At 35.4% G+C, this 24,473-nt stretch overlaps 1 protein-coding gene across 1 annotated transcript in view; it reads left to right on the plus strand.

Annotated features, from left to right (window-relative positions):
* TUT4 (terminal uridylyl transferase 4) overlaps positions 1-24,473 on the plus strand; it is a 100,564-nt gene that overhangs the window by 59,937 nt on the left and 16,154 nt on the right. Inside the window, exons 14-23 of the mRNA XM_052637043.1 lie at positions 1,966-2,052; positions 6,770-6,873; positions 9,561-9,618; positions 9,700-9,803; positions 10,099-10,188; positions 11,817-11,930; positions 16,934-17,011; positions 17,156-17,333; positions 17,837-17,884; positions 17,973-18,055. Of these exons, the coding sequence (XP_052493003.1) occupies positions 1,966-2,052; positions 6,770-6,873; positions 9,561-9,618; positions 9,700-9,803; positions 10,099-10,188; positions 11,817-11,930; positions 16,934-17,011; positions 17,156-17,333; positions 17,837-17,884; positions 17,973-18,055 (944 nt within the window). The remainder of the gene's footprint in view (positions 1-1,965; positions 2,053-6,769; positions 6,874-9,560; positions 9,619-9,699; positions 9,804-10,098; positions 10,189-11,816; positions 11,931-16,933; positions 17,012-17,155; positions 17,334-17,836; positions 17,885-17,972; positions 18,056-24,473) is intronic.

Below are 24,473 nucleotides of genomic sequence, written 5' to 3' on the forward strand. Positions count from 1 at the left end.
CCACGGGCATGGCTTAGTTTCATTGAGTTAGACAAGTTAGACAAGGCTGTCCTAGTGTGATTAGATTGATGAGTTTTCTGTGAGTATGGTTTCAGTGTGTCTGCCCTCTGATGCCCTCTTGCAACACCTACCATCTTACTTGGGTTTCTCTTACCTTGGGTGTGGGGTATCCCTTCACGGCTGCTCCAGCAAAGCACAGCCGCTGCTCCTTAACTTGGATGAGGGGTATTCACTACATTTTTTTCCATTGCATTTGTTTTTATTTATTATTGTTTATTTATCTCAATATGGACTCATGGATGTTTTATATTTGGGGGTATAATCCAATGTTACTACTTAATCCAATAGTACAATTTTTGTTGCCCAGATTGTTCCAGATTTTGGCTATTGGGAGTGCTTTTTTTGACTCCTGTGACCCTTTGATACTCCGGTCTGTGTGGAGTTTTTGTTGTTGTTAGTTTCTTCCTTTGTAGTTTATCACTTCCTACTTTCTGGCCTCGAAAGATACTTTAGGATCCTCATGTAAATTTCTGCTCCAGTCCTAGAATTAGATGTTTTCCCAAAAAGCCCTATGGTTCCTTTATTGGAGAATGGTATCAGAAACCAAGATCTGGGTGTTAGAGTGCTTGTTATTACTAGGTGGTGGTGTTTCTAGATCCTCTCCAAGCAAGAAAATTTGTGTGTATACCAACCCACGTATGTACGCATATTCTCTGTGACCATCTTAACCTTTATCAAGCTGAGTATGAGTTTGGACTGATGTCTCCAACTGTAACACATTACCATGTGGCTCTAGCCTCCTTTTTCTGCCTATCTGTAAATCTCCAACTCTTAACAGGGAGAAACCTGGCTCCCACCATGTGCCACCCGTTTATTTAATTGCTCCATTTAAGTACACATATATAGCATCATCAGAACTGTTATCCTGTACCCCAGTGGGAAGCAACTTTATTGATACAGTGCTTATGTGCAGTTCCTTTAACCTTTAGTCTTAAAAGACTCCGCTTATTTTTGAAGTTATTTAGATTAGCACTGTATCCCCCCACTCCCTTGAGTGAAGTTTTCTTATACATTTATAATACAGCAGGATTCTTTTGCTATAGACTACATTCCATCCTGAGATTCCCTGACCTCCTAGATGATTTTTTAAAATTTGCGTACCATAAAGTTGACTCTTTCTTTGTACTGCAAAGTTCTCTGGGTGTTTACAAGTGCATCATGTCATATATTACCATTAGAGTATCTACAGAATAGTTTCTGCACTCTTAAAAACCACCTGTATTTCAGCTATTCAGCTTGCAACCATTGATGCTGCATTTGTTTTTCAAAAGTTGAATATTAGTTTAATTCTTTACCGTATTAACTCTTTGAGTCTAGAGGAGGAAATAGGAAAAATTTATTTGGAAAAATAAATAAGATTAATATAAATGAAAAAACTGGAAAACTGAAAGTATAAACTGACAAGAACGAAGGAACAAAGGTTTGGAGAACGAAGGAACGAAGGTTTGGAGAATGAAGGAAATTTAGTTAAGGAGAGGTCATTGAAGGCTATGATTGGTCAGAGCAGCTTATAAGGAAGATAGGAGTCTTGACCAGGCATTTGAGGGAACTGTTAGATTTAATTGAATTGGATATCTAGTGTAACTATGAGAATAGTCTTAATAGAAGGGAAAAAAACAGCATGTATACGGGAGAGAGTGGATTGTATGACAAAATATTAAATAATTTGTAGAAGAAACTATGTCTTGTAGCTGTTTCATAGGGGAATGGTTATGTGAAATATACATAGATCTATGAAATTATTTTTCTGCACTTTCTCTGCACCTTCCTTCCCAGTAACATTTATGATTTTAATGTCAGAAAAGTCAAAAAATTATGAAGAAAAATGAAATTTTTAGGGTAAAAAATTGAAAACATTTTCATATTTCATTTTCCTTTTCTTTTTCCTTTATTTTTTTAACTTAGATGAATTGTCACCACCTTTTTCTGAACAACACAACAGGGAACAAATTTTAATTGGCTTGGAAAAGTTTATTCAAAAAGAATATGATGGTATGTTGTATGTCAAAATTGATTGCTTTCATTATTGTAGTCACCTGGTTTGAGTTTCATTCATTTGTATAAAAGTGTTTATTGCTTCATTCATTTGTTAGAAAGTATATTGCATGTTACGTGTTAGGTACTATTCAAGTTGCTGGGGATACAGTGCTAATAAAAGAGGTGAAGCTTGCTTTCATTAAGCTTATATTATTATATTAACGGGTGACAGATAATCAACTGGCAAGTAAATAATAACATCAGGAAACAATAAATAACTGGTAAATACAGAGGTTAAAAGGATAGTGATGAGTTATTATGGTAGTTATCTCTGGTAAGGTGACACTTGAGCAAAGCCGTGAATAATATGAAGGAGAAAGTCACTATGAATATTTAAGGAGAGAACATTCTAGTAAGGAGGAGTATTAAGTGCAAATATATCATGACTGAATTATGTTTGACATGCTTGAAAGTCAGTGTGACTTGAGTGGAGTATGTGAAGTACATTGTCTAGAAAATTGAGGTCAGAAAGTTAACCTAGAGTTTAGATAATGAGTCTTACAGATGTTGAGAAGAAGGACTATAAATTTTAGTTTGAATGTCTCATGAGAAGCTTCTAGAGGGTCTTAACACATAAGACCTGATCTGAAAGAATAGAGTACAGGTCCATAGGGATAGAACCAAACAGAACATTGAGAAAGCTGTTGCATAAGTTCAGATGAGACATAATAGTGATTTAAAAGAGTCAATGAGAAACAAATTGAAGATATATTTTGAATGTAGAGTCAACGGGATTTGTTGATGTGATATGTGTTAGATGTTAGAAAAAGAAAGGAGTCAAGGACAGTTTCAAAGTTTTTCATTCACTCTTTGGATGGTGCTATTAAACTGAGATGACAAAAATATCAAGAGCAGGTTTTGGGCATGGGGTAAAGAATCAAGAGTTCTATGGTCATATATTTGAGAAAAGGATAAAGAGTTGATACATAATTAGAATGAACATATCTTTACAAGGTGATCTGTTTCGTGCTACAAGTTTCTAGTTTTTAATTATATTTTGCTAGTGTATATTGACCAAATCTAAGTTCCTATTATATTAAACCCATGCACATTTTTATCTGCTGATGAATGTAGGTTCTTGTATGTCTCTCAGCTGTCATTGATTTCAAGTAGGGCCTCAGAACTGAATAGGAGGATTAAGTTTTGAAAATATAGAATTTGTGATCTAAATGTACAGGCTATAAGAGTTAATAGGGAGAATAATCTAATCCTGGTAAGCCACAACTTGTTTGAAGTAGCAACTGTTACTGAGTGACACTGAGCATGAAGGAGATGCTAAGAATAAACGTCGACATCCTAGGAATCAGTGAACTAAAATGGATGGGAATGGATGAACTTAATTCAGATGACCATTATATCTACTCCTGTGGGCAAGAATTTCATAGAAGAAACGGAGTAGCGCCCATAATCAACAAAAGAGTCTGAAATACAGTACTTGAGTACAACCTCAAAAATGACAGTAATCTTGGTTTCTTTCTAAAGGAAGCCATTCAACATCACAGTCATCCAAGTCTATGCCCCTACCACTGATGCTGAAGAAGCTGAAGTTGATCAGTTCTATGAAGACCTAGAAGACCTCCTAGAACTAACACCTAAAAAAGATATTCTGTTCATCATCAGGGATTGAAATGCAAAAGTAGAAAGTCAAGATATACCTGGAGTAACAGGCAAGTTTGGCCTTGGAGAACAAAATGAAGCAAACCAAAGGTTAACTGAATTCTGCCAAGAAAATGCATTTAGTCATAGCAAATACCCTTTTTCAACAACACAAGAGACGACTTTACACATGGACATCACCAAATGGTCAATACTGAAATCAAATAGATTACTTTCTTTGTCACCAAAGATGGAGAAGCTGTATACAGTCAGCAAAAAGAAAAAAAAAAAAAAGACCTCGAGCTGACTGTGGTTCAGATCATTAGCTTCTCATAGCAAAGTTCAGGCTTAAACTAAAGAAAAGCAGGAAAAACACTAGGCCAGCCAGGCATGACTTAAATCCCATATGAATTCACAGAGGTAACAAACAGATTCAAGGGATTAGATTTAGTTAGCAGTGTACCTGAAGAATTATGGACAGAGGTCCATAATATTGTACAGGAGGTAGTGAGCAAAACCATGCCAAAGAAAAAAGCAGAAGCCAAAGTGGTTATCTGAGAAAGCTTTGCAAAGAACGAAGAGAAGTGAAAAGCAAAGGAGAGAGTGAAAGGTACATCCAATTAAACGCAGAGTTCCAAAAAATAGCTGGAAGAGAAAGAAGACCTTCTTCAATCAACAGTGCTTAATAATAGAAGAAAACAACAAAGGGGAAAGACTGAAGATCTCTTTAGGAAAATTGGAAAGGTCAAGGGAACATTCTGCCCTAAGATGGGCACAGTGAAAGATAAAAATGGTAGAGACCTTTAGTAGACACTGAAGAGATCAAGAAGACATGGAAAGAATACACTGAGGAACTGTGTAAAAAAGATCTCAATGAACAGAATTACTATGGTGGTGTGGTTAGTCACCCAGAATGAGACATTCTGGAAGGCAAAGTCAGATGGGCCTTAAGAAGCACTGCTGTTAATAAAACTAGTGGATGCAATGAAATTCTGGCAGAACTAGTCAAATCCCTAAAGGATGATGCCATCAACATTTTGCATTTATTATGTCAGCAAATCTGGAAGGCCAGGCAGTGGCCACAGGACTGGAAAAGGTCAGTCTTCATCCCACTTCCCAAGAAGAGTAGTACCAAAGAATGTGCTAACCATCAGACAGTTGCACTCATCTCTCATGCTAGTATGCTCATGCTTTAAATCTTGCATGCTAGGCTTCAGCATTATGTGAACCAAGAACTTCCAGATGTCTAGGCTGGGTTTAGAAAAGGAAGAGAACTAGAGATCAAGTTGCCCACATTTGCTGGATTATAGAGAAAGCAAGGGAATTTCAGAAAAACATCTATCTCTGTTTCATTGATTACACTAAAGCCTTTGACTGTGTGGATCATGACAAACTGTGGAAAGCTCTGTGAGAGACAGGAATACCAGACCATCTTACCTGTCACCTGAGAAACCTGTATGCAGGTCAAGAGGCAACAGTCGGAACCCTGTATGGAACAGCTGACTGGTTCAAGACTGAGAAAAGAGTATGAAGGACTGTCTGCTGTCACCCTGTCTGTTTAACCTATATGCTGAGCACATCATGAGAAATGCCAGGCTGGATGAGTTACAAGTTGGAATCAAGATAGGTGGGAGAAACATCAACAACCTCAGATATGTGGATGATACCACTCTAATGGCAGAAAGTGAAGAGGAACTAAAGAGCCTCTTGATGAGGGTGAAGGAAGAGAGTGAAAGAGCCAGCTTAAAACTAAATATTAAAAAAAACTAAGATCATGGCATCTGGCCCCACTACTGCATGGCAAATAGAGGGAGAAAAGGTGGAAGTAGTGACAGATTTCCTCTTCATGGGCTCCAGAATCACTGCAGATGGTTGACTGTAGCCATGAAGTCAGAAGGCGATTGCTTCTTGGCAGGAAAGTGATGACAAACCTAGACAGTGTGTTAAAAAGCAGAGACATTACTCTGACCACAAAGGTCCATATAATAAAGGCTATGTCTTCCAAGTGGTTGGGTACGGTTGTGAGAGCTGGACTGTAAAGAAGACAGAACACCAAAGAATTGATGCCTTTGAACTGTGGTGCTGGAGAAGACTCGTGAAAGTCCTTTGGACAGCAAGGAGATCCAACCAGTCAATCTTAAGGGGATCAACCTTAAATATTTACTGGAAGGACTGATGTTGAAATTGAAGTTCAGGTATTTAGGTCATCTGATGCAAACAGTCAACTCACTGGAAAAGGCCCTGGTGCTGGGAAAGATTGAGGGCAGAAGGAGAAGAGGTTATCAGAGGATGAGATGGCTGGATGGCATCACTGATGCAGTGAACATGAACTTGGGCAAACTCTGGGAGGTGATGAGGGACAGGGAGACCTGGTGTGCTGCAGTCCATGGGGTTGCAAAGAATTGGACACAGCTGGGGGACTGAACAACAACAAAGCATGAAGGAATAACCCTATTATAATTTATATCAAATGGATCAATCCCTCACTTTTAGAGAAGGATTAATTCTATATACTGAGGTGATGTTTTTAAAATTATTTGAATTGTGCCCTAAAAAAACCCAGTTTATTTCCAAGAAATCTCTAAATGTTGATTTTAACTATTGGCATTAATGTTGAAAATAAATAAAAGTAGATGAATTTATGAGATAGTTAAGTTGGAAGAAGCTAAAGGACTTGGTAAGAGTATGGATGTGGAAGTTCAGAGGTGTTAAGAACCACTTGTTTATTTCTGGTGTAGACAGCTGAGTAGATGATGATCCTCTTTGCTGAGAAACAGGGATTATAGGGATAATAGTAGATTTGAGGTGAAGTTGGCTAGTTTAGTTTGGACTTGTTGAATTTATGATGTCTGTGGAAAAATGGAAAAAACAGTTTGATATATCGGTATAGAATTTTGGTTAGAACATTTGGGCTTTAGGTGAGTGTTTTGGAATTTTTCAGTACATTTGCCAGTGGTAGGTAATTTAAGCTGTGGAATTGGATAAGATCATCCTGTGGTAAGCCATTAGTAGTTAATAGAAGATTTGTCTTTCCTGGTAATTATACAACTTTTGACTTTTGTTTTTCTTTACTTAGAAAAGGCAAGATTGTGCTTATTTGGCTCTTCTAAGAATGGATTTGGATTTCGTGATAGTGATCTGGATATTTGTATGACACTTGAAGGCCACGAAAATGCAGAGGTAAGAGTTATTTAGTGTTTGGATAGGGATGTGGAAGTTTATTTTCTTCCAATGATGAATCTGTTTTTAATTTTGTATGTAGAATTGATAAAAATGTATGAAATCATTCTTTGTATAAATATATGAGCAGTAACAGTGTTTGAAATGTAAAAATATTAGCATTATCGTTTTAAAAGACATTCAAGTATTTGAGTAAATATACTGTTTCAGTGATTTTATGATGCAAAACCCATGTCATCAATAGTTACAAGTGCTTTTCAATGAATTTTTGAAAAAAATATGCCATAGAGTTGGAGTTTTTTTTCTTTAGAGCCAGTGAGAAACTGTTGCTTTAGTTTGGATAGGGAACATTGATCTCACTTATACCATCTTTTCATATCTCTTCTGTTAGGTGATGTCTCTGTATCACTAAAGATAGAAGATAAAGGTGGACATTTAATTTATAAATGGATTGTGTTCTGCAAGTTAATTATGATTTGGGGGCACTCAGAGCACATTTTTTTCTGTAGAAGAATTGTTATAAATGATGCATTCTAAGATAGCTTTAGAAACTCTTTTGGGGTGGGAAGGGGAACTAACATTTGAGTCCCCAGTATACACTTTTACATACATTTCTCATTTCACTCTTACAACCACCTTCGAGGTAGATAATTTCCCCCATTTTACAGATGAGGAAACTGAGGCTTTGAGAGATAAACTGACTTGCTCAAGTTCACACAGCTAGTAAATGTTGGAGCCGGGATTCGTACCCAGGTCTGTCTGTCTCCAGAGTTCATGCTCTTTCTGTTGTATCCCACTGCTTCTCTATAATTTATTTAACCCATAATGTAGTTGAAATATAGTACTAATAGTACTGTAGAACCTAACCACTACTTTCTGAGATTGAAAGCTTTCTGAGTTGCACCATGAGATGCCAGGAGCAAACCTTCCCCCCAGAGCAGTCTCAGCAGTGGGAGTGGGTACTTATGTTTTCCTTCTTTGTGTGCCAGGCCTCAACAGTGGGAATAAGATTGTCCAAGCTCCATAAAGAAAGAGACTGAATGGACAGGAAAGAAGTGTCCCAGGCCTTCCTAGCAACAACTAGAAAAGGAGGGTATCCCTGTAGTTGCTTGTTTCTTTACCTGCATAGCTGTTGGGATTTATGTTTCCAATTCAGGGACTGCTTGCAAGATTGGGGTGAGGCCAAGCTTCTGGCATCTTTAGTGGTGTCAGTATACCCTCTGTTGTATTATAAAAGAATTCAGCAGAATAGTATATCTGTGAAATAATAGCTTTTTTTTAAAAAAAAATTTCTTTTCATTGTTAGAACCAAAGAAAAGATGGCAGTGATGCCTGGTAGATGCTTATTTCTTGGCCCAAGAAATTGCTTCTGGTGTTAATATCTTTTTGTTCTATAAAGAAACTGAAAAGTTGTAAATTTTTTAGTTCTCCTTAACTAAATTCTACTCAATGCCGTCTACTTGGGAAAATGGCATTCTGAAGGGCAGAATTCCCTCTTCCATTCTGAAGGGGAGGAATTGAGGGAATAGGAAATGGTTTTTACCCAGGGAGGAGTTTAGAGTTTTAGATCTCTTCTATGTAAAATTTAATAATTAGACCTGTAATCACTAAGGGTTTGTATATTGTATAGTGTCTGTGCCATTCACACTGGAAAGTTGAAACAATGAAAAATACTAAAAAATTTTTCAGATGAGCCATAATTGAAACTTTTTAATTTAGCATAAACTGTATTTTTGTATAATAAAAATAATATCTTTTATTATGGACTAATTGTAAGATCCCCTTGAAATCCTCAGGTTAAGCTGCAGTGGCTGTTCTTCTCTTGTAGCTAAAAAGGAACATTTTGGGGATATGAAAAAGTGATTTTATGCATTGAGCTTAATCCAGTTAATTTATGCCATTATCTTCCTATTCCTTATGCTATGATTATTGTTACCATATCAGCTTTGCTGTCTAGTTTTTAAATAACCAACACATTTAAATTGGCAGAGGTAGGAGGTTTTTTTGGAAGAAGAAGTAGGTGTTGGTAATGGTAGGATTACTTTTCTTCTCATCAACATATAATAATAAATGGTAGACTTAAAGTACAACTGTGTATGAAGTATGCTGCTGAATGATTTACATATGTATCTCATGTAATCTTCCAGATACTTTATAGAGTATGAGTTTATGATTATCTTGATTTTATAAAATAGTAATATGACACTCAAGAGAGGTTAAGGATCTGGTCAAAGTCATATAGCTAGTCAGTACTTAGGTTCAAGATTTGAATCCAAGTTCGTCTAAATTTAGAGCCTATGTTCTTAGTCACTATACTGTTTTGCCTTCACCAAACCCATCTCTGGTTGTTTATCGGTATATTTTAAAACATTATTCCCCTGTTTTTGTGATTCTCAAACTTTAACATGGATTTGAATTACCTGGGGATGTTGTTACTATGCAGATTATGATTTAGTAGACGGCAGTGGGGGTTTAGATTCTGCATTTCTATCAAGTTTCCATTTGTTGGTGATACTGCAGGTCTATGGACCCATGTTCTTTGACCAACGAGGTTATGTAGACCTTCTGGCTGGAGATTTTATATGCTAGTATTAAATGTCTAGATTAAAATAGAATTTGTACAAGGCCGAGTTAAGTCAGACAGATTTATTTATTTATTAACTTAATTATTTATTTTTGTTTTTTAGAAATTAAATTGTAAGGAAATAATTGAAAATTTGGCGAAAATTCTTAAGAGACATCCAGGTATGAACTTTAAAACAAAAAAATTTTTTTTAGTTTCATGGAAATTGTTTAACCTAGTAAAGTTTTGTTTTTTTTAATCAGGTTTAAGAAACATTTTGCCTATAACTACTGCCAAAGTGCCTATAGTAAAATTTGAACACAGGCGAAGTGGTTTAGAAGGTGATATCAGTTTATATAATACGTTGGTAAGTTTCACTGTCTGTAAAGACCCAGGTATGTTTACAGTTGTCATTTTAAAAGTTTACAGATCACTGACTATACCTCTGTGTTTAAAACTTATGAATGTGAGCAGTATAAGGGAAAAAATTTTATTGATCATTTTAACATTTCCTTCAGATTGAAGATTAGTTTTTGCTTGACTCACATACAGGTATTTTAAGTTTAACATCTGTTTGGATGTTCATTTTACCTTTTTATCTGATCTGTAAGTTTAATTTTAGTAAATTTGAAGTGCTTTCAAATATGTAATTTATTTTTCAGGCTCAGCATAACACAAGAATGCTAGCTACATATGCAGCTATTGATCCTAGAGTACAGTACTTGGGATATACAATGAAAGTATTTGCTAAGGTATTTGTGATCCACTTTGTTATAATACTTATGATATTAAGGTAAAACATATTGATGTCAGACTTGTGAAAAATGTTTTCTCAGTTTTGTTTACCTGAGCTTTTAAGAAGAGACTGTCAATATTAATTGGTTTAAAAGTATACCTGTTAGACTACGGTGATTCTTAGTTTTTTTCTGTGTTTGCTGTATTCTCAAGGGTAACATTCTAATAAATTTCTCATAGTATAGTTTCTCAGTGCATGATTTTCAGCCCCAAGCGTGAGAGTTGGCATGCGAAGTTAAAAAGCTCTGAATTAGGAGATCTGGTATTTGGATTTTAGTTTAGTTCAGTCGCTTAGTCATGTCCGACTCTTTGCAACCCCATTGACTGCAGCACGCCAAGGCTTCCCTGTCCATCACCAGCTCCCAGAGCTGGCTCAAACTCATTTCGATTTAGTGGTAAATTTTTCTGGCCAAGAAAAGAAAGCAATACCAATAAAACCTAATGTTTCCTCTATTATCACACTTAAAATACTCAGTAATGTTTTCTTGGTTGTTCTACTCCATGTATAAACTCCATCAGGATTGAGGCCTCTGTATCTTTATTTCAGTTTAGTGTCTGCTTTATGGGTAGCTGCTCAGTAAATAGGTAATTTTGTGAATGTGTTGGTGGAAGGGTTTTAGTGGGGGAGTGACTCAGTTATGTTTTCATTTCATAAAGCCCATTCTTCCAAAAGGGAGACATACTTGTTTAAATATTCCTATACATGTCTTTATGGATAGCAAGTCATTTTAGAAAAGGAAGGCATCCAGCGACATACTACAGATCATATTCAGTACAGCTAGTCTATATTCATTTCACCGAATAACTCCAACATGACAGATCCTCACTCTATGGAGTTTTGGTAATGAAATCTTGTGGTTCATGTCAGAGAAATCATTCCTCTCCCTCCCTTTATGTCAGAAAATCTCCCTTCCCCATCTGTCTCCTAACCAACCATTGCCTCTTGTTAGAGGCAAACAGTGTTAAACATTCCTCTGTATCCTTCCATAAATATATTATTCCAGTACAAGCAAATATATGTATTTCCTAGCTCTTTTTTTATTATGGATATAATATACTGAAAACATGGGTTTGTATTTTGCTTTTTCAACTAAGCAATGGATATTGGAAATTATTTCCTATTAGTATACTACGGGTTTCCTTGTTTTTTTTTTTTTTTTTTTTAATGGTTACATACTATTCTGTTGTGTGGGTAGTCATCAGTTTTTTAAACCTGTTTTTTACTGATGAGCTTTTAAGTTCTTTGTCATATTTTGCTGTTAAAATAGTGCTACAGTAAAATCTTAGTCATTTCATGTGTTTTTGGCATATTTACAGGATAAATTCTTAGAATTGATATATTATAGGAGATGTGCTTTTGTAATTTTGATATTGTCAAATTATTTTTCATAAATTTACACTACTATATACTCTTATCTGTAATGTGTAAGAGTGCCTATTTACCCATACCCTGTGTAACAGTTTATTTTTGAACTTTTGGGAATTTGACAGTTTGATGAGTCTAAAAATGGTGTTTTAAGGTAGCCAATACTTGTGCATGGAATAAGATTCTGAAGTTTTATTTTCAATCATTATGTTTTTTTAGCGATGTGACATTGGGGATGCTTCTAGGGGAAGTTTATCTTCATATGCTTATATCCTTATGGTGCTGTACTTTCTGCAGCAGAGAAAACCACCTGTTATCCCAGTTCTACAAGAGGTAAGTGTTTAAGAAAATTATAAAGTCATTTCTTGTGCCAACAATAGACCTAAATATAGTAGATCTTGCTCAGTTCATGAGATCATGAGGGATTTTTCTATCATGAATGGCCTAAGTTTTCTTCTTCCATTAATGGTGTAATCAAATAATGAACCTTTGGGAAAGTTTATTATGGGAGAATACAGACTACTGAAAGAATATTAGAGGAATAGAACTATTGAATACCTTTTGCAACGTTTTTGTATTTTACAGTCTTAGAATGCTGCCAATGATTATAAAATTTGTAACCACAGTCTCTCAGATGAAAATACATAGTTTCTTCTTTCCAGAGTGTTCTCCCTCCTTGTGCTTGGCAGTGCAGCTTGATTTTGTTGAAAGTTAAAAGTGTTAGTCACTCAGTCACGTCCAACTCTTTGCAACTCCGTGGTTTGTCCATGGAATTCTCCAGGCAAGAATACTGGCGTGAGTTGCCATTTCCTTCTCCAGGGGATCCTCCCATCTCAGGGATCCAACCTGGGTCTTCCTTCCTGCATTGCAGGCAGATTCTTGAGAAGGGAAGCCTGAAGTTTGATTTATTCTGTATATACTTTGGTCAACTTTGTGAATTTTGATTGAGAAAAAAATTTAAGGAAATTCTTTCTTACCTCTGTAAGGTCATGTCAGTTGTATTAAGCATAAGAGTATACATCAAAAGAAACATATTATACTCATATTTACTCAGATTTGGTGACTCATAGAGGCTTGTTATAGCCCATTTATACTCTCTAAAATAGAACCAAAAGAATTCTTAATCATCCATCTGTTCCTCCTCTTTCTTGGCGCAAAGTAAATGTGCAAGCCTTGGGGTGGATCAAAGTCTAATTTCTTAGAAAGGTGGTTATTTTGAGGTAGGCAATAACCATCTGAATTATTTGGAAAATCACATATTCTGATTTCACGTAAACTTTGATCATCATAGCAAAGAAGTATATTGTAAAATAATAAGCCATATTGTGTGCCAGATGGCCTTAGTAAGTTTTTTAAAGTTCTAATGAATGCCATGTGGTTTTAACAGCATTTCCTTCCTTCTTTAAACAAATAGTGGGAGAGAAAAAATTTAAATATCCTTTTCTAACAGAAAAGTTTAAGTTGCTTGAATCTATGTTGAGTGATGTTTATTTTTTACCAAGTTTGTTCACTATAGAATATTTAAAATTTTGCATTCATTAGTTAAGCCTGCCAAAGCCAAGGTTATTCTCTATATTAGTCTAATTCTTGTTAAGGCTTTAAATTTGGAGATCTTATGCGTAATTGCCCCAATAATATTATAGCAGCCATTTGCTATACTTTGCTATGCCTTTGATAGACTACTGTGATTAACCCAAATGGAACACAAATTTTGTTTTCATTGTGGTTTGTCTCTGTTCTCTCATTATGTTACCCATGGATAAAGAACTATTGAGGCAGCGTGATATAATGGAAAGACCATGATATAATGGGCAGACCATGATTTTGGAGTCAGAGTTAATTGATCTGAATCCTGATTTTAACATGTGGCCTTCAATAAGCTAGCTGCCTACCACTAGTCTTAATTTTATCTTTTGTAAAAATGTAATAATAGTAGTAGTATTTCAGTGTTGATATAAGGAACAGAGACATCAAATGCTTCTGAATGCAGTAGATGCTAAAGTAGGAGTTTATAAATGGTGGTTGCTTTTATTATTACTTTTATTATTATCATTAGCAGCTTTATTAATATTATTATTGGAAAATTGTAGGTAGGATTGCTGTAGCCAACTTCAAGAACTGTTCCATTATCTGCTTAACAGACAGTGATTGATGAAATGAGAGACAGTCCATGGAATGTTTTCCATCATAATGAGCTCTGATTGTGGGGGGCTTTGTGATACATATGAACTGATGATAAATGGATTTTTGCTTCTGGCCTTTTTTGCTTGTCATATGGGACCCCATTGTCCATTGCTCTGGCATCATTTAAGTATTGATCATTGGCATCGATCAACTTTTAAGGGTAAGGATATGTTTAATGAAGCTGATGATCTTTGACTCCATTTGTAACTGAACTTAGACTTTAAGTGACTGGGTATAATAACTAAGGCTCTGCTGAGTGTTATTCATGATCAACAACACAGAATTCTTTAGGTCAAAGGAGCTTTCCTAAGCAAGATGATTTTGCTGTATTCTAGCAATCATTGTAAGTAAAAGTAAATTTTTACATAAAAATTAATACAAAGAGAAGATTAGGGAGTGTTAGTCACAGTTGATATTATGAACTATGTTTTCTTAGCTTCTGTCAGCTTAAAAATTGAAATTGGATGGATGAATCATGAGGACATTATGCTAAGTGAAATGAACCAGTCACAAAAGGACAAATACTATATGATTCCACTTATAGGAGGTACCTAGGGTAGTCAGATACATGGAGACAGAAAGTAGAATGATGGTTGCCAGGGCTGGAGAGAGGCATGGGAAACTATTGTTTAATAGGTTCAGAGTTTCATTTGTGTAAGATGAGAAAAATTCTGTGGATGGATAATGGTGATGGTTGCACAGTGATGTGAATGTACTTAATGCCACTGAACTGTACTCTTACAAATGCTTAAAGATGATAAGCTTTATGTATATTTTACCACAACTAAACAATTATAGTTTAACTATTCCAGTAGATATTAGAATATCATAATACAAAATAAGAAAGACTTATTTGGTGAGGTTTTAGAAGGAAGACTTGAGTGCTTGAGTAGAGGATGATTGGCGTTGAGAGAAAGAAAAAGAAACAAAGAAAGTGGGGCCTTCTTTCCTGATCTAGTGGAAAAGACTCCACGCTCCCAATGCAGGGGGCCCAGGTTTTATCCCTGGGAGGGGAACTAGACCCTATGCTGGAACGAGGTGTTTGCGTGCCAAAACTAAAGATCCCACATGCCGCAACTAAGACCCTATGTAGCCAAATAAATGATAAATTTTTAAGACAAGAAAGAGAACGTAGATGTGTTTTGTATGTATGTGTGTGTGTGTTTAAGAGAAAGAGAGGACAATATTAGTACTTCTAAGGGCTGAAACAGTGAAAAGTTAGGCACTATGAAACATGATAGTTCATTAAAACAGGTGGCAAATCACTGATTAAAGGCTCTCCAGAGCCCTCAGGTTCAGTTTACTGTGTTACTAGCCAACATGATTGGGTTTGGATGTTGGTTATTTCTCAAAAGTAAGAATCTGTTGAAATAATCAAGGTCTAAAGAGGCAGCTTGTATAATAGCACCTTAATCTATGAAGGCAAAATGTTATACTTTGGCCTCTTTAAAACCTTCTTTTTCCTTCCTTGAGTGTAGGATCCCATGTCTCTTATTTTAGATGTTAATACCTGTAATTGCTGGACTTTCTGTTTTTTGATTTATGGAATGTTGGAATTTATGCTAGATGATTCTTGGTAACTGTGTTTGTTTAAATTAAATGTGAATACTAAAAGGCCAGGTATTAGTTTAGGTCCCTGGAAACCTGATCTTTTTGTAAACATGCTTACAGAGGAAATATATTCATTCAACAGATATGTATTAAGTATTCTCTATATGGCAGGCTTTGATGTAGTAGGAATTTTGGCTCTAGATGTCAGTTATAGTCCTTGCCCACAAGGAGCTTAAACCTAAGAGTGAAACTAGAGGGACAGACATGCAGTTAATTTTATAATTAACTGTCTCATTTAAAATGGAAGGAGCCATGGGGACCACCGTATCTAGTGGTTTTAAAGTATATTTTGATAAGTTCTGTGCTTAGTCAGACTGCTCAGTCATGCCCGACTCTTTGCAACCACATGAACAATAGCTCACCAGGCTCCTCCGTCCATGGGGATTCTCCAGGCAAGAATACTGGAGTGGGTTGCCGTGCCCTCCTCCAGGGAATCTTCCCAACCCAGGGATCTAACCCAGGTCTTCCGCATTGCAGGTGGATTCTTTACCGTCTGAGCCACCAGGGAAGCCCTGACAAGCTCTACAAGCTCCTTAAAGTGTGTGTGATGAGTGGAGGAAGGAAAAGATAGGCTGTGATTTTCTCCACTCAGGCTTTTATCAGAGTACCTCTGTTTTACTGTTGAACTTCCAAGAAGAATCCATTTTAGGAAAGGGTTCTAACAGTTTGAAAGAAAAATAAAATTTGAAAACAACTGACCTAATTAATTTAATCTTTTTTTCCCATTGGGAAAACTGAGGATTTGGAAGGATAATTGTCTTGTCCAGAATTATTACTTGGCAGGACTAAGACTAGAAATGAGATCTGCTGACTGTACACGTATCCCAGCTTTTTACTTCATTGCATCTCTTTCTTAAAGTTCCTATAAGAAATAAGTCTCACAATTGCTTATAGAGGTCAGTTGTACCTGTACAATCATCTTATGAAATTCTTTTAGTAGACTAGCATTGTCTTCCCCCCTTTCCTTAGGACAGGAAATTACTATTCATAATTAATCATGAAGATTTCACAATATTTATCAAAATGTCAAGAAAAGCTATCTAATATTCTATTTAAAAGAGAATCAGTGTCCAGGCCCCTTTCAGCCTCATCTGATACACATAACTGATTAAAGATACTAGAGCTGTTCCCCACAACAGCTTCTTTGATTTCCTTAAGGTTTACAGTCAATGAGTATTATCTCTTACGGATTTCTGCATCTCTGATCCTTTGATGAAAATGCCATTTTCACTTATTTTTTCTTTAGTTTTACTTAATTAAACTTGGGCTGGATGTGTTTTGATAGACCAAATAGATAACATCAAATGTATCATTTGGAGAGTCGTGCTCTCAAGATACCCTTTCCCAGCTTTGGTCTTTCAGATACATTTTATTCATTTTCATTAATAACTTGACATCAAATTATACCATCTTGACATGTTCCTTTTGGAATAAATATTTCAATATGTCTTTATATGTAAATTCTGAAATGATGTGAAGGTATTTAGGCTTTGAGTTGGATGACTTGAAATCTAATAATGAAATTGATTTTCTTAATGCAGATCTTTGACGGAAAACAGATTCCACAGAGAATGGTTGATGGATGGAATGCTTTTTTCTTTGATAAAACAGAAGAACTGGTAATTTCTTCTTAGTTTTTATGTTGTGGAATGTTCACGGATACATGTTAGGATTTGCATAATTTAATAATTTTACTTGGATTTGGGATCTGTATTTTGGATAAGTATAGATATGTCACTCTCCTTTTTTTCTTCTTACCTTAGAAAAAACGTTTACCTTCACTTGGAAAGAACACAGAAACATTAGGAGAGCTTTGGTTGGGACTGCTTCGCTTCTATACTGAAGAATTTGATTTCAAAGAATATGTAATTAGTATTCGGCAGAAAAAACTGTTGACAACTTTTGAGAAGCAGTGGACATCCAAATGTATTGCCATTGAAGGTAATCATTCAGCTGATATTAATTTAGGAACAAAACAAAGCAAAATAAGACAAAGGCAGAATTTTAAAAATTTATTTTTAATTAAACAATAATTGCTTTATATTGTTGCTTTGGTTTCTGCCATACATCAACATGAATTAGCCATAAGTATACATATGTCCACTCCCTCTTGAACTTTGCTCCCACCTCTCACTCTTCCCACCCCGCTGGGTTGTTTTAGAATCTGAATTTGAGTTCTCTGAGTCATACAGCAAATTTACTTTGAAAAGCTAGAATTTTATTTGGCTAATGAAATTGAGAGGGAAACTGAAACACATTAGAATTTGGAAGATATTTCCTTTTGTATTTTTTTAAATCAGTTTCCATCCTTTAATCTGTAATTATAAAAAAATAATTTCTGACTTTGGTCTGTGTTACTTAGTATTAGACTCTAGTTATGGTTACTAAGTATATTTATGTTACAATGAGCTTCTTAATTAAAGAATAAAATATTTCTTTTCTAGACCCTTTTGATTTGAATCATAACCTTGGTGCTGGAGTTTCTAGAAAAAGTAAGTTTTAAATATAGAAATAACCTGCTTTTAAAGCTCTTACACATTAAGGTCTGGATCTTCATTGCTTTTCTTCTTTCTTCAATAGTGACCAATTTCATCATGAAAGCATTTATCAATGGAAGGAAACTTTTTGGTACCCCCTTTTACCCACTCATTGGCAGAGAAGCTGTAAGTTTACATAATTCGAATTCATGAGTCTTTTCTGTTTTCCTGTAGAACTTTTGTTTTAGTAGTATAAGAAACCTAATCCTGTTACAAATTGGTGTTAGGAATAGGGGAAAAGATGGTTATAACTCCCTCTGTCTTTTCTTATTGCACTTACCGTAGTCTCTAGTGAGATATCTATTGGCTATATTTTATCTGCTTTTTTAATCCATTTGTTAAATTCTGTCTCCCACTACACTGCATAGCTCCATGAGGACAGAGCCCATGTCTGTGAGGTTTACCATCATATTGCCAGTGCTTGTCATAATTTCTGGCACATAGGATGCATCAAATAAGCATTTGTTAAATAAGTGAGGGTTGATAGGACTCAGGATCTTTTAATTTTGAATCTGAGGTGCTCCCTACTGCCTCTCTTCTGTCTCTAGAAATCTTGGTGAAAATACAAACAGAGAAGTCAGTACCAAAGTATCAATGAGAGAGTGAAAGGGTTAGTTGCTCAGTCATGTCTGACTCCTTGCAATGCTATGGACTGTATGAAGCCCACCAGGTTCCTCTGTCCATGGGATTTCCCAGGCAAGAATACTAGAGTGCATAGTCATTCTCTTCTTCTAGGAGGTCTTCCTAACCCAGGGATCAAACCCAAGTCTCCTGCACTGTAGACAGATTATTGTCTGAGCCACCAGGGAAGCCCAGAGTATTGATAAAACTTTATTATTTGCTGAGGCTTCTGCTTTAATTGTGATACAGCCCTTGGTAAGCAGAACTAATGGCATGGAACTAAGAGGATTCCTTTTACCTGAACTGGGGGTTGTAGTGTCCCCCATTCCTCTTGGTCTTATCTGGTTTAGGTTGCTTTCTAATGGGAGGATACCACAGTCTCACAGAGAAAGAAGGAAGAAATCTCAAAAGAGAAACAATGTCTCTGTTATTGCATAATGAGTATCTTAGGTCTTGTTCAGTTTCATCACTCTTTCTTGTTGGGGTGAGAAAAGCAGAAAAAGTCCAGAGCTTTTTTCCCTTGAAGTATTTTTGATAGTCTCGATTCATAGGCAGCGGGGGTGATAATAATTGTAATCAAAATAAAATAACAGTAAAATTTGACATGGCGCAAAAGTCATGTAGAAGCAAAATATCTAACAAAAGGAAAATACAGTGATAATTTTACTGATATATTAAAATAGCAATAAATGAAAAGCACAGTCAAATCAGAACAAATATGGTGATGCGCTGATAAAGTATTTTACTTGAAAATCATGGAAATTCTATTAGTATGTGTGCATGCATGTGTTTGGTAGAAACCTAGCAGTTTCATACAGTCAGACTTTTTAGTGAAATACTAACATAAAGTCCTCTTAAATGTGATTTGGCATAAGAGCCTATCAGAAGGGGTGTATGATTCTCCCAATCATCTTTTAATTTGCTTTATTCTACTTTAAAAGTCAATATATGGTATTTTAGAGCTTGAGTATACCAGTTTAACTCTTCTCCTTAAATGGACATTTAAGTTGGTATCAGTGTTCTGATATTGTAGAAAAATAACCTTGTTATATAGTTTTTCATGCTTAATGTTTTCCATAGTAAAGTTCATTCTTTCTACACATACTGAATTCCTGATTTGTACCTATTTCTTTGATATGTACTAGGATTATAACAGCATATAGAATACATGTGTTTCATCCCCTTAGATTCTAGTGAAAATGAAGACCAAGTATATTTTCTGTACTTTCACCTTTCTTGCTCACTGAAATATCCCCATTTCAACCATTCTTCTATTCATTAGGTTCTCTGACATATTAATCCATTTTCTCCCAATCTGTCAGTTACCTTCTGTTTTCATTTTTTCCTCTCCATTTAACTCATGTTCCTTGGTCTACCTGTGGCATATACTTTATATTCCTTTGTACCATTGTCCTTCTTTTGCATTGTTGTGTGTTCAACTTTACATGAACTCAGTCATCCACCATCTCTTTACGCTTGGACTAAGCGCCGATGGAACAAAGTCTTAAAGCTAAGCAGTTTATAGCACAACTATAAATTAATGTTCACCAGCCTCAACTGGACTTTCAATACTGTCTGACATTCTTACTACATTTCTTTAGTTACCTCTGTCTCCCATTCAATAGGGACTATTCCAAGTTTTATTTATTTTACTCAAAATTCAGTGCCCAATTTGTTTTGTCTCATCTTTTTTCTCTGCCTTTCTCACACTTGGATGTTGTCCTTTTGAGGCAGAGATGTATTAAATAGATATTCTTCAACTTTCTGCTACCATATCTATAAATCTGCTTGTATCTTCAGATATCTCTTCTTTTTTAAAAAAAATTTGATTTCATATTGGAACATAGTTGATTAAAAATGTTGTATCAGTTTCAGGTATATGGCAAGGTGATTCAGTTATACATATACGTGTAGCTATTCTTTTTTAAATTTCTATTTAGATTATTACAGACTATTGAGTAGGTCCTTATACAGATACATACTGTTGGTTATCTATTTGAATATAGTATTGTGTACGTGTTAATCCGAAACTCCCAATCTGTCTTTCTCCCCCTGCCCCTCCATAACCATAAGTTCATTCTCTGAGTCTGTGAGTCTGTTTTGTAAATAAGCTCATTTGTATCTTTTTTTTTTTTTTAGAATTCACATATAAGCAATATCACATGATATTTGTCATTCTCTGTCTGACTTTCTTCACTTAGTATGAAAATGCCCAGGTTCATCTACGTTGCTGCAGATGGCATTATTTCGTTCTTTTTAATGGCTAATTTTCCATTGTATGTATGTACCACATGTTTATCCACTCACTTGTCAGTGGACATTTAGGTGGCTTCCATGTCTGCTATTGCAAATAGTGCTGCAGTGAACATTTGGGTGCATATATCTTCTAGAATTATCATTTTCTCTCGATATATGTCCCAGGATTGGGATTGCTGGATCATATGGTATCCCTGTTTTTAGTTTCTCTTTGTTTGTTTTTTTTAATTTTGTTTTAAATTGGAGAATAATTGCTTTACTATGTTGTGTTGGTTTCTGTCATACATCAAGGTAAATCAACCATAAATATACATACATACCCTTCCTCTTGAGCTTCCCTCCCAACCCCACCCCAGATCTGTGCCTCTAGGTCATTACAGAGCACCAAGTTGTGCTCCCTGTGTTCTACAGCAACTTCCCACTAGCCATCTGTCTTACACATGGCAGTGTATATGTTTCTATGCTGCTCTCTCAATTTGTCTATTTTTAGTTTTTTAAGGAAGCTCCATACTGTTCTTCATAGTGTCTGTACCAATTCATATTCCCACCAATAGTGTAGGAAGGTTCCCTTTTCTCTACACCTTCTCCAGCATTTATTGTTTGTAGATTTTTTGATGGTGGCCATCCTAACTGATGTGAGATGATACCTCATTGTAGTTTTTGATTTGCATTTCTCTAATAATTAGCAGTGCTGATCATCTTTTCTTGTGCCTCTTGGCCATCTATATGTCTTCTTATGATTGGGTTGTTGTTTTTTTTTAATTGAGCTGCATGAGCTGTTTGTAAATTTTGGAGACTAATGCTTATCCATCGCATCATTTGCAAATATTTTCTCCCATTCTTTGAGTTGTCTTTTCATTTTGTTTATGGTTTCCTTTGTTGTGCAAAAGATTTTGAGTTTAAGTCACATTTGTTTATTTTTTAATTTCCATTACTCTCGGAGATGGCTCAGAAAAGATGTTGCTGCAATTTATGTAAAAGTGTGTTCTGCCTGTGTTTTCCTCTTAACTTGTTTTATAGTATCAGGTCATACATTTAGGTCTTTAATCAGTTTTTGTGTATGGTGTTAAAGAATGTTCCAATTTCATTTTTTTTACTTGCAGCTGTGCAGTTTTTGGAGCACCATTTGTTGAAGAGACTGTCTTTCCTCCATTGTATAGTCTTGCCTCCTTTGTCATAGATTAATTGACCATAGTTGCATGGGTTTATTTCTGGGGTTTACATTTTGGTCCGTTAATCTGTATTTCTGTTTTTGTGCCAGTGCCATACTATTTTGATGACTGTATCTTTGTAGTACACAGTCTGATGTCAGGAAGCCTGATTTCTCCAGCTCTGTTTTTCTTTCTCAACATTGCTTTGGCTATTCTGGGTCTTTTGTGTCTCCATACAAGTTTTAAGATTTTTTTTGTTCTAGTTCTGTAGAAAATGCCATTGGTAATTTGATAGGGATTACATTAAATCTGTAGATTGCCTTGGGTAGGGTAATCATTTTGACAATATTGATTATTCCAATTCAAGAACATGGTATATCTTCCCATCTGTTTGTGTCATCTTTGATTTCTTTCATCAGTGTCTTATAGTTTCAGAGTACAGGTCTTTTCTCTCCTTGGGTAGGCTTAATCCTTGGTAATTTTTTCTTTTTGATATGATGATAAATGGGATTGTTTCTTTAGTTTCTCCTTCTGATCTTTCATTGTTAGTATATAGAAATGCAAGATTTATGTGTATTTTACATCCTGCTGCTGCTGAGTCGCTTCAGTCGTGTCCGACTCTGCATGACCCCATAGACGGCAGCCCACCAGGCTCCCCCGTCCCTGGGATTCTCCAGGCAAGAACACTGGAGTGGGTTGCCATTTCCTTCTCCAGTGCATGAAAGTGAAAAGTGAAAGTGAAGTCTCTCAGTCATGTCTGACTCTTAGCGACCCCATGGACTGAAGCCTACCAGGCTCCTCTGTCCATGGGATTTTCCAGGCAAAGAGTACTGGAGTGGGGTACCATTGCCAAATTCATTGATAGTTTTCTGGTGGCATCTTTAGGATTTTCTGTGTATAGTATGTCATCTAAAACAGTGACAGTTTTACCTCTTTTCCAATTTATATTCCTTTTATTTCTTTTTCTTCTCTGATTTGTCATGGCTAGGACTTCCAAAATTATGTAGAATAAAAGTGGTGAGAATACAGATATTCTTGTCATGTTCCAAATCTAAGAGGTAACGCTTTCAGCTTTTCAATACTGAGTATGATATTAACTACAGGCTTGTCATATATGGCCTTTATTATGTTGAGATATGTTCCCTCTTTGCCCACTTCTGGAGAGTTTTTATCATAAATAGGTGTTGAATTTTGTTTAAAGATTTTTCTGCATTTGCTGAGATGATTGTATGGCTTTTATTCTATTTGTTGATGTGGTGTATCATACTGATTGATTTGCAGATATTGAAAAATCCTTGCATCCCTGGTATAAATCCCAATTGATCATGGTGTGTGATCCTTTTAATATATTATTGGATTCAGATTGCTAGTATTTTTTGTTGAGGATTTTGGTGTCTATGTTCATCAGTGATAGTGACCTATAAATTTTTTTTTGGTAATATCTTTGTCTGATTTTGGTTTCAGTATGATGATGGCCTTATAGAATGAGTTTGGGAGTATTCATTTCTCTGCATTTTTTTGGGAATAGTTTCGGAAGAATAAGTGTCAACTCTTCTCTAAGTGATAGAATTAATCTGTGATGCCATCTGGTCCTGGACTTTTGTTTATTGGAAGTTTATATTTCTTTGTGGTTCAGTCTTAGGAGACTGTGCCTTTCTAAGAATTTGTCCATTTCTTCCAGGTTGTCTACTTTATTGGCATATAGTTGTTCGTAGTAGTCTTTTATGATCCTTTGTATTTCTCTGGTGTCTATTGTTATTTCTCCTTTATAATTTCTAATTTTGTTGATTTAAGCTCTTTTTTCTTGAAAAGTCTGGCTGAAGGTTTATCAGTTTTGTTTATCTTTTTAAAGAATCAGCTTTTTGTTTCATTGATTTTATTGATTTTGTTCATTTATATTTCTGCTCTGATCTTTCTTTCTTTCCTTCTACTAACTTTGGGTTTTGTTTATTCTTTTTTTCTCTGTTGGCTTTAGACATAAAATTAGGTTGTTTATTTGTGATTTTTCTTGTTTCCTGAGGTAAGATTGTATTGCTATAAATTTCTCAGAACTGTGTTTATCATGTCCCTAGGTTTTGGATCATTGTGCTTTCATTTTCATTTGACTCTAGGTAATTTTTATGTCCTTTCTGATTTCTTCAGTGATCCATTGATTGTTTAATAGCATATTCTTTAGCTTCCATGTATTTGTGTTTTTCAGTTTTTTTTCTTATAGTTGATTCCTAATCTCATAGCAATGTAGTTAGAAAAGATGCTTGATATGATTTTAATTTTCTTAAATTTATTGAAGCTTACTTTGTGACCCAGCCTGTCATTAATCCTGGAGAATGTTCCATGGCCTCTTGAGAAAAGTGTGTATTCTGCTGGTTTTGAAAGGATACTCTGTAAATGTCAATGAAGGTGGTCTGGTCTAATGTGTCATTTAAGGCCTGTGTTTCTGTATTAATCTTCTTTCTAGATAATCTGTCCATTGATATAAATGGAGTATTTTTAAGTCCCCCACTATTAATTACATT

The sequence above is a fragment of the Budorcas taxicolor genome, chromosome 3 (assembly GCF_023091745.1).
Source record: "Budorcas taxicolor isolate Tak-1 chromosome 3, Takin1.1, whole genome shotgun sequence".
In the NCBI taxonomy this organism is placed as follows: domain Eukaryota; kingdom Metazoa; phylum Chordata; class Mammalia; order Artiodactyla; family Bovidae; genus Budorcas; species Budorcas taxicolor.